This window comes from Rhincodon typus, chromosome 9 (genome assembly GCF_021869965.1).
Source record: "Rhincodon typus isolate 14 chromosome 9, sRhiTyp1.1, whole genome shotgun sequence".
Taxonomy (NCBI): Eukaryota; Metazoa; Chordata; class Chondrichthyes; order Orectolobiformes; family Rhincodontidae; genus Rhincodon; species Rhincodon typus.
In genome coordinates, this window is record NC_063340.1 from 3,020,000 (window position 1) to 3,031,244 (window position 11,245).

The 11,245-nt window shown below is 43.2% G+C and overlaps 1 protein-coding gene across 1 annotated transcript in view; it reads left to right on the forward strand.

Moving 5' to 3' along the window:
* meis1a (Meis homeobox 1 a) overlaps positions 1–11,245 on the forward strand; it is a 208,844-nt gene that overhangs the window by 95,205 nt on the left and 102,394 nt on the right. Inside the window, exon 10 of the mRNA XM_048600888.1 lies at positions 1,633–1,772. Within this exon, the coding sequence (XP_048456845.1) occupies positions 1,633–1,772 (140 nt within the window). The remainder of the gene's footprint in view (positions 1–1,632; positions 1,773–11,245) is intronic.

Sequence of the window (11,245 nt, forward strand, 5' to 3'; positions counted from 1 at the left end):
TATCACTCTGTCAAGAGTTTGTTTACACTTTAACTAATGGTGTAAACAGGGATGTTCTTGTCAGTTCAGGTAATTTCTAATGATGAACAAGTGTGGGACATTAACAGTGCACCCTGTGGAGAGACAAGGAATTATGGGTAGCATCCTCTAGATCTCTGAGTTTGACTGCAGATATGTGGACTCCAGAAGTTGCTGTCAATTTCACAGTGTAATGACGGTGAATGCTAACAGTTTTCGTCAATATTACAACTGCAAAATCCAGGCCAATTAAAGGGGATTGAAGTTAGTGCACAGAGAAGATTAAATTCATTGGGTACCCGAACTGAATGACTCCTTTTCATCATCTCATTTAATGGTTGAATGGGCTCAAGGGGTTAAGTGGCATCCTCCTGTTCCAATATTCCCGAGGGCATAGGCCAGGAAAGTGGGGTCAATGTAAAGTTCAGCCAGACTGAATGGCATAGCAGGCTCAAGGGGCCGTTTGACCCAATCCTACTCTTTCTCCTTATTTTCTGTGCTCCTTACTTTCAAATGATTTCTTACCTGTGTTCCAGTCCAACAACGTTCCCAGAAATGCTCAGTGTGCTTCTCCGCAAAGTTAATTGCACCTTTACCAGCCTCCAGTCCAGGTGGAGGAAGAAGTGAAAGGGAATGAACGCAAATGCTGCAGAACCACAAAGTTGCTCAACATCGTTTCTTCTACAAAGGAGAGTCAATTTGGATTCTCTGCATGGGTTCTGGCTGTTTCGACCAGGCTTTTCCTGACCTGTTACTTCTGAGCGAGTTGTGCATGAGGCTATTTTTCCACAGAATGCTGTGTTAGTCCACACTCTCAAAATTCTTGTTGCCTCGTTTGCATGTTCAAAAACCTTTTTTTTATTCTGGTCCGTCACCACGCAGGAAAAACTTTATGTGGATTTTACTTTGCAGACCTTAGACTGTAAAGCTTTGCTGAGAAACTGGAAGGTCAGTGGTTGTATAGCAGTGACCTCTGTTTGACCCTAAACCTTCCATAAAGTGTAGGGGAGGAAAAGACAGAAACGTTAAGTGGAATGCTTTTGTGCTGGGTTCCCTCAGCAGTATGAGTTACTGGTGATAAAAACTCCAGACATTCTGCTTATTTCTTTTCTTTAATGGCAAGACCACCAGCACCACAGTTCATTTTCTTAACACAAGCCTTAAAATGGAGTTAGTAGCCTAGAAGGAATGGGGAGGGTTGGTCGAAGACCAGAGAGTGAGGAGAACAAAGGAGAGATTCTTCACTAATTAGGTGAGGCAACAGATGCTCATATGAGTGACGTTTTTTTATCAGCCGCAATTATTTTGCCTTGAAAGGAGAAGAGAGTGCAGTGTTGGGTATTGTTTCCCAAGAACGTCTAATTATCCAGCTCTTTAGGAGATGCCCAGCTGTGGGTGAGGGGGGAGAAAAAATGCAGAAGGACATAAATCAAAAGCTGCACCCCTGAGTTTGCTCTCGGGCAGAGTCTGGTGCAGTTCAGAAAAGTTACTCTGAGAATCTCCACATCCCATTCCCCCCATCCACTGCTGTTGAGGTTTATAAGCCCTTTAGCTTGTTTCATTTCTTTGTTGAACTGCGTCAAAGTAACCTTTCCTTCTCTTCCTTTTCCGCAGGTTCATAAATGCCAGGAGAAGGATAGTCCAGCCCATGATTGACCAATCTAATCGAGCAGGCAAGTCCCCAATAGTAACTGTATTCAAGTCGCACAGGCGAAAATCATCCTCAAGCCATTCACTGGGAGAGCCATTACCTGGTAAATAAATAGACACCACTGAATGCTGGGAATGACTGACCACTAAATTAAAATAGGACTTTCCTGCCATAACCAAACTAATCAGTTTACCTTACGTGATATCTTCCAACTTTTTAGATTTTTTTTAATGATAATAACTTATAGCTCAATGTCCTGCTTTAAGGGCATTTATTTTAAAAGATGAATTAGACGTTAATATTTATTTATTTGATTGAATTTTTGAGTTTTCTTCCCAGCTTTTACTCTCTGTTGCTGTGACAACTTCCTGGTGCATGGCTTGGTGTGAATTTGCTGTAGATGTTTTTAATTACCTGTCAAAGAGGGCGAAGGGGTTAGCATTGCTTGGAGAACACAGTAATGTTCTCGGTTACTTATAAGATATTGCTTGATATGCCTAAGTCACTAATAGGTGTTTGTCTAACTAACTGGTTCAGGGTTGTGGTTCAGGTGTAGTGGGACAAATGAGACCCTTTTCTCATTACTAAACACCTTTGCCATATTTTTTCACCTGTCATTTTTATTTTAACAAACGCTGTCTCGTTAATGAAAGCCTTGGGTTACTTCTGCCTTCTGCTAGAATTGGTTTGACTTTACTACGGTCCAGCCTTGTAATGTATGTCTGTAATCTTTCAGGGTAAGGAAATCAAAATAAGTAAAGGCTTCCGTCACCTCTGTAGGTCTTGGAAATGAAGACAGTTTTGAAGTTACACAGTCAGAGCCAAATAAAATGCACTTTCATTTTGCTGCAAAATATTGGTTTAAGAGGACTAAGGCTTTGCCTGAAATTATTCTTGCAACTGTTTTAGAGAAAGGTGTGAAACGATTTATTTGCAACAGTTAACACACTGTACTGCTTAGAAGCAGAGATAAGAATATTAGAGCAAACTGTTTTTGTATTAATACACTGCTATCATGTGGCATACTGACCGGTTGAGAGGGCAGCAAAGGTCAGTGTTTGTCTTTGCCAATTTGTTCAATTTATTTTTATCTTATTGTCGAGAGGGGAATCATCTTAAACAAAGGGCAGCACTTCGAACTGTGCACTGTGGTAGAATACAACAAAAAGTTTAACTGACTGATGCACACAGAGTGTTTGGAGGGTTGGTTTGAAGCTAAGGAAAGACTAGAGGATCAACAAGACCACCTCTGAAATGATATTGCATCAACCTCTCCTTATAGCATAGCCCTTTCATCCCAGGAAGTAATAAAGTGAGCCTTAGTCCCAGATGTTCTGCAGGTTTCACACAAACTTTCCAGCCTCTTGTTGAGCTGTTCACATCACCCTTCCCTGCCACATTGCCCATCCGATTTCTGCTGCTCTCTGGACTCTGATGTTCGCTGAACCTCAGGAAAAGCTGCCAGTTTCTACCTCTAGAAGCACCATAAGTGAGCTGCCTTCAAAGGAGCATTGAGCATGAACAGGTTACATGACTTAGAGTCATAGAGTTGTGGAGCTGTACAGCACAGAAACAGACCCTTTGGTCTAACTCATCCATGCTGACCAGATATCCTCGATAAATCTAGTCCCATTTGCCAGCATTTGGCCCATATCCCTCTAAATCCTTCCTATTCATATACCCATCCAGATGCATTTTAAATGTTGTAATTGTACCAGCCTCCACCACTTCCTCTGGCAGTTCGTTCCATACACACACCACCCTCTGTGTGAAAACATTGCCCCTTAGGGCCCTTTTAAATCTTTCCTCTCTCACCTTAAACCTATGCCTTCTAGTTTTTGACTCCCCTACCCTGGGGAAAGACCTTGTCTATTCACCCTATCCAGGCCCCTCATGATTTTATAAGCCTCTATAAGGTCACCCCTCAGCCTCCAATGCTCCAGGGAACATAGCCCCAGCCTATTTGGCCTCTCCCTATAGCCCAAACCCTTCAACCCCAACAACATCCTTGTAAATCTTTTCTGAACCCTTTCTAGTTTCACAACATCCTTCCATAGCAAAAAAACAAGAATTACACACAGTATTCCAAAAGTGGCCTAACCAATGTCCTGTACAGCCGTAACATGACCTCCCAACTCCTATAGCCAATGCACCGACCAATAAAGACAAGTGTACCAAATGCTGCCTTCACTATCCTATCTACCTGCAGGTTCTTTTGTATTTTCTAATCAACCTGTTCGGACATGTCATTACACACCTCTGGAGCAAGTGGGACTTGAACCCAGGCCTCTTGGCCAGATGTCTTGGTAAGGACACTAGCACTGCATCACAAACGTCCAGGTTACTTGACTTTTTAAGTGGAACCCATCCAGGTGCCTGCTTTAATTAGTGTAGCTCTGGGACAGGATCAGAGTCCCCACTTTAAAACCCCTCACATCATTTCCACAGCCCCCACCTCATTGCCTCCAACACAGACTCACAATCACTTGTGCTCCTCCAGTTCTGGTCTCTTGCTCATCTGTCATTTTAATCACGTCATCATCGGTGACCGTACTCTCTGTTGCCTGCATTCTACTCCTTCCCAAATGTTTTTCCCTGGGCAGGACTTATACAATTAATGGTAGGGCCCTGGGTAGTGTTATAGAATTGAGAGATCTAGGGGCTCAGGTACATAATTCTTTGAAATTTGCGCCACAGGTAGACAAGGTGGTTAAGAACCTGTATGGCATGCTTGTTGTCATTGCACAGATCATTGACTATAGGAGTTAGGATGTCATGTTGAGGTTGTACAGGACGTTGGTGAGGCCTCTTCTGGACGACTGTGTGCAGTTCTGGTCTCCCTGTTATGTGAAGGATTTTATTAAACTGAAGAGGGTTCAGAAAAGATTTACCAGGACATTGCCGGGAATGGAGGGTTTGAGTTTTAAAAATAAGCTGGATAGGCTGGGAATTCTTACAGAGGAGCACAGAGGTTGAGTGGTGATCTTACAGTGCTTTAGAAAATCATGAGAGGCATAGATAAAGTGAATAGCAAAGGTCTTTTCCCAAAGGTGGGAGAGTTCAAAAATAGTGGACGTATTTTTAAGGTAAGAGGACAAAGATTTAAAAAGGACATGAGGGGCAATTTTTTTACACAGAGAGTGGTTCATGTGTGGAATGAACTGCCAGAGGAAATGCTGGATGGGAGTGCTGTTACAACGTTTAAAATACATTTGGATAAGTTCACGAATAGGAAAGGTTTGGAGGGATATGTGCCAAATGCAGGCAGGCGGGACTAGTTTAGTTTGGGAACATTGTCAGCATGGACTGGTTGGACCAAAAGTCTGTTTCTGTGCTGTATGACTCTATGACTCTCACTTTAAATGCACTCCTTAAAACCTCCCTGTTTGAGTGAGCTTTGGGCCACCTGTTCAAATATCTCTAGGTATGGCTCAGTGTTTGTAAATGATCTTGTTGAGGTATTTTACTATTTTCAATGGCTGTATAAGTGCTATGCACATCTAAACCTCTACCTGCTTGATGTGTCTGCTCCAGTTTAGGTGTTTATCCAGTGAGGTTTTAATGATATACTACCCATGGCCTTTGGTAGCTCATCAAAATATCAAACCATTCCATGCTACATGAGAAACATAGAACCAGGAGAAGGCTGTTGAGCCCATTCGAATCAATTCTGTCCTTCAATAGGATCATGGCTGATCCTCTATCCAATGCCATATTCCCACTTTCTCCCCATACCCTTTGAAGTGCCTTAAAATGTATCTGTCTCTTTCTTGAATATATTCAGTGACTTGGCCTCCACAGATGTCTGTGGTAGAGGATGCCTCAGGTTCACTCCACTTTGAGTGAAGAAATATTTCCCCATCTCAGTCCTAAATGACCGACCCTGTATCCTGAGACTGTGTCCCCTGGGGCTAGACTCCCCCAACCTGGGGAAACATCCTCCCTGCACCTAGTCCGTCCAGCCGTGTTAGAATTTTATACAGTTCAGTCAGATTTCTGCTTATCCTTCCAAAGTCTAGTGAATGCAAGCCCAGTTGAACCAATTTCTCCTGATAGGACAGACCTGTCATCCTCAGTATCAGCCTGTGTAATACCTGACAAATAGGAAGATGGGTGTAATTGTTGGAGGTCAGTAATCTCAGCTCCAGGACATCTCTGCAGGAGTTCCTCAGGGTGGTGTCCTAGGCCCAACCATCTTCAGCTGCTTTATCAATGACCTTCCCTTCATCATAAGGTCAGAAGTTTGTGACTCCTCAGGTACTGAAACAGTCTAGTTTCAAATACAGCAAGACCTAGACAATATCCAGGCTTGAACGAAAAGTGACAAGTAATGTCCATGCCACACAAGTGCCAGGCAATGACCATCTCTATCAAAAGAGAATCTAACTAATGCCCTTGACATTCAATGGTGTTACCATCGCTGAATCCCCCCACTGTCAACATCCTAGGAGTTACCAATTATCTGCATTGTAACTAGATCAGCCATATACATACTGTGGCTACAAGGACTGGTTAAATGCTCAGAATTCTCTGACAACTCACCTCCTGGATCCCCAAAGCCTGTCCACCATCTACAGGGCACAAGGCAGGAGTGTGATGGAATACTCCCCACTTGCCTGGATGAGTGCAGCCCCAACAACACTCAAGAAGCTTGATACCATCCAGGACAAAGCAGCCGCTTGATTGGCACCATGTCCACCATCTTCAACATTCACTCCTTCCACCACCACACTGTAACAGAAATGTGTACCATCCACAAGATGCACTGCAGTAACTCACCAAGGTTCCTCCAACAGCACCTACCAAAACCACCACCTTTACCCACCAACGGGGATAAGAACAGCAAATGCATGGGAAACTGCAAGTTTGCCCTCACGCAGCGTCTTGTGTTGCACACAGTTTAGGAGTTCATTGGTTCATTGCCAAATTCCTGGCATTTCTGATTCGAGAGTGCCATGAGAGAACCTTCAACATGGACTGCAACATCATGAGGAAGGTAGCTCACCGTGGCCTTCCCTGGGGGAACCAGGGCTGGCCAATAAATACAGGCCCAGCCTGTGACTTCCACTTCCCAGAGGCCAGCAAATTACAAACACAAAACATTTCAACAGCTGTTTTCAGTTGTTTCTGATGACCACCCAGTTTGAGAAATTATTCAGCTTACACCAGCTGATCTATGTCTGTCTGTCCATCCCCTGAGACTCAATACCATCGACGCACTGCAGTCCAGTTCAAAATCCAGAAAATTCATCCAACCACAGCTGGAACCAAACTACCAATGAGTCCAGGATGCTTTTGAGATTCTTGAGTGTTGTTGGAGCTGCACCCATCCAGGCAAGTGGGGAGTATTCCAACCTGCAGATCAGACCATTGACCTGTCCATACTATAGAATCCTTACAGTGTGGAAGCAGGGCGGTTAGCCCAATTGAGTCCACACTGGCCCTCCAAAGAGCATCCCACTCAGACTCACCCCATCCCTGTAACTCTGCATTTTCCATGGCCAATCCACCTAACCTGCACACCTTTGGACTGTGGGAGGAAACCGGAGCACCTGGAGGAAACCCACGCAGACACGGGGAGAATGTGCAAACTCCACAGAGACAGTTGCCTGAGGGTAGAATTGAACCCATGTCCCTGGTGCTGTGACGTAGCAGTGCTAACCACTGAGCCCCTGTGCCACCCTATGGGAAAGATAGTTGATGAGATTCACAAAGATGAATAGCTCAACATTTCTTCAAATCCCATTTGTTTTAATTATTTAAAGGGATGTGAGGCTATTAGCCCTCAAAAAGGTGTCCATTTGACACCCCCAACTCCTTTTCAGCAACTCATTGAGGATCCTTCAATTAAAGTAAATGCAGCATTAGTCACAACACTAAGTGTCAGGTCACTCAGTGAGCTTAAAAGAAATGTCTCCGTCTAAAGTCACTCATCTAAGAGAACGTCTGTCACTCGACTTTGTCGTGACTCACTGGGTAGGCCACTGGATGTCAAGCCTCCCCAGTTCATGGAGTCATCACAAAATTAAATATTTCAACAAGTACACAGAATTCCTCAATTTACCTCTCATTAGGTGAGAGAAAGCACAAACCAGGTTTTGTATGGAACATGAATTACAATTTGTTATAAGTAAATAGATTTTCACTACAAGTAAACAGTTATGGACTTTTAGTATATAGCAGTACTCGTTAAAGCTCTAATTCCTTTTATAAAACTCTCCCTACACACAAATGCAGACAGACAGGGATGGAAACAAAAGAAAATGTAGGTGTTATGGGTGGAGTGAAAAACTGGAAGACCATTCAGTGGTTCCTCTTCACAGGATTCACTAAAATCCTCCTTTTGGTTTGTCACAACCTGCTGCTCCTCAATCTCTCTTCTCCAAATAGCTTCACTTACATATAAGACAAAGTCAGAAGTCACACGGTACAGCTCCTTCATCAGGTGAGGTGACAAAGGAGCAGCGCTCTAAAAGCTTCAGGTTTCAAAGAAACCTGGTGAACTATAACCTGGTGTTGTGTGAGTTCTGACTTTGTCCATCCCAGTCCAACACCGGCACCTCCACATCATTACTTGCAGGAGGCACAGAGTGACTGGTTCACAATTTAGAAAGTCTCTGACTGGTTGGTTAAAAGCCACAACATACAGCAACTGGTGGGGGAAAATAAGTTGGCTTTCTTCAAGCTTTAGATTTTTTTCTACTGCAGAAGAAGAGAAAAATAATCGTCTCGCCTTTCAGAGATCCGAAGGCTTCCGACTAACTTGTTCACACTCCGGGAACGAGTTACCTGGGAGTTACTGGGAGCTAATCACATAGTCGTTGGCAGGTGGGAGGCCTTTGTGATCAAATAAATGGTCAGCATTCCACAGACCAATCAGCTCCTTGTTGCAAGTTGTATGTCATTCTGTACACATTCCCTTTTACCAGTTCATCGACAGCTAAAGCCACCGCCCCATGTGAACAAACAACACTGTAAACAAAACTGACGATAAGTGCTAGTAACTTGCTTGTAAAATGTGCAGCAATCTTTCCACAGCTTGGTCTGAAAAACTATTATTTTCCTATTTCAATCTACAATCACAAATACAAAAAAATAAAAAGATACGCTCTTCACAACTTGAAATTCATGCCTGTGTATTTGGCTGATATGTTGAAAAGCTTCAACATGTTACTCCTGGTTGTGGAGTTAAGGTCTCAGATTATTGTTTCAGGAGCGGTAGACTTAACTGGATTTAATACTTTTAAAGTCCAAAGGAAGATTCGATCTTTTCTCCCTTTTGTCTTGTTTTCCCAATGGTGGTTTGCAGCTTTTTGAATTATGGTAAAGAGCCAACAAAAGTGACGTGAAAAAGGTGAGGGACCCTGAGAGTGAGCAGCACATCAGGCGCGATGGTGACATCTGGCAATGTCGCTGGACCTGTAACCTAAATGCTTGGGAGTAGTAGGTTCAAATCCCACTGCAGCACCTCATGGACTTTACATTCACTTAATAAATCTCAGTAATAGTGACTATGGATGCATTTAATTTTGTTGTTAAAATCCTTTGGTTCACTTCAGGGAAAGAAATTTGATTGATTGATTTGTTGTTGTCACATGTATCAAGGTACAGTGAAAACTGTTGTTTTGCGTGCTATCCTAGCAGATTGTACCACACAAAGTGCATCAGGGTAACAGGGCAGAGTGCAGTATACAGTGTTACAGCCACAGGGAAGGTGCAGAGAGAGCAATCAATATTAACATTAGAGGGGTCCGTTCAAAAGTCTGATATCAGCAGGGAAGAAGCTGTTCTTGAATCTGTTTGTACATGTATTCAAACTTTTATATCTTCTACCCAGTCCAGCCTAGTCTTCTGAAACCACTTGGTTCCAGTTCAGTTAGGGATTGGCAAAAAAGTACTGGTCTTCTCTCCTCACAGGTGCTGCCAGACCTGCTGAGTTTCTCCAGCATTTTCTATGTTGTTTCAGATCTCCAGCATCAACATTGTTTTGCTTTTATTTGAATCATAGCAGTGCCCGCATCCCACAGAAGACTAAAGAAGATCCTCCAAGACATCTAGTTATTACAAAGTAAAATCTAAAGGGACAACACATTCTTGCCTCAATGAGCTTTGCAAGCAACCAGATCAAATTTACTGTGTGGAGAACGTCTTTGTTCAGGACAATATCCTTGATAAACACAGTATTTGTTTAAATTACACAAGTACATTTGTGCTTTGGCAAGAGAGCCTAACTGTCTCTTACTGAAACCCTTGATGCAATGGTTTTGCTGAATTATACTGTGTAAATGTTGATGAAGTTGATCACTCCTCTCCAGTCTGTAACAGTTCAGATAGAAGCAAGCACAGTGCCCATAGCGAAATCCAATATGATGGAAGAACAAGATATGGGTCTTAAAATGTTTATATCAAAACAGACCCACTTCTTCCTGCATACCACTGGAAGAGACTCCCTCTGAGGCATTTTTCAAGCTGTGGCAAATTTCCATTGCACTTCAGAATGGCTGAACTGACAGATATTTGTTGAATGGCTTTCTGAACACAATTTACACATCTGTTGGGAATTGTTACATGTCGGTGTCTATCCGGGGATGAATCATGCCCCACGCAATGACAGCATGGCCTAATCTTATCACATTCCCTGGACCCTTCTGATATTCTTCATCAAGGACTTGAGGAGTTTCTTTCGGTCTGGAGATCTCACCTCAACATAAGCGGCTTGACTGCAACGTTCTGAAGCTGTCATGCCAAGTTATTTTCACTGCAACATGGGCTAACCTCTGCCACATCAATGCCTCATGTCTGTGTCTTTACCTACAATAATCCACTCTTCATAGTCCAGAGCTGTCTGCCGCTACTGAATACAACATCAGTCACCACCTCTATTGAATGCAATGATCCTCACCTCCCCCCACTCCGCCCAACTACATTCCTGTTTCTGCATGCAAGCTATTTTACAAAGCTGAGGCAATATTGCTTCAATTTGCATATAATCACAGATTGACCTTTCTCTTTCTCTGGTGTGGGACTGTCAAAAGATTAATGTTTAAGAATCTAAAGTGAAGACAGAAATTGTTAGAGAAACTCAGCAGGTCTGGCATGGTATGTGGGGAGAGAAACAGAGTTAATGTTTCAAGTCCAATACGACTGTTCTTCAGAACTCATGTGTAAATGGCCACACAACCATCTCTGTGAGTTACCCTGCAGACTTGCAATCCCACTCAAATCATTGAGACGTTTGAGTTTAGTCTCATATTGACAGATCTGCAAATATGGCAGAAAAGGTGTCCCTTAAGGGATTCAGACATGCATTCCAAATAAGGGACAGTCTGTTTAAATATGGGACAGTTTGTCACCTTGCAACCATAGGGCCATTCAGATAGAATTCTGCTTCCTCTCTGTGACCCTCCCTTCAGGCAGTTTTTGTTCAACTGCAGCACAGTTGCCTCTAAGTCAAAAGGTCAATGAATTCAAGTCCCATTCCAGAGGACGAAATGTACACTGCACTGCAGTGCACTGCTCAGGGGGCGCCGCACTGTCACAGGGTCAGTGCTGAGGGAGCGCCGCACTGTCACAGGG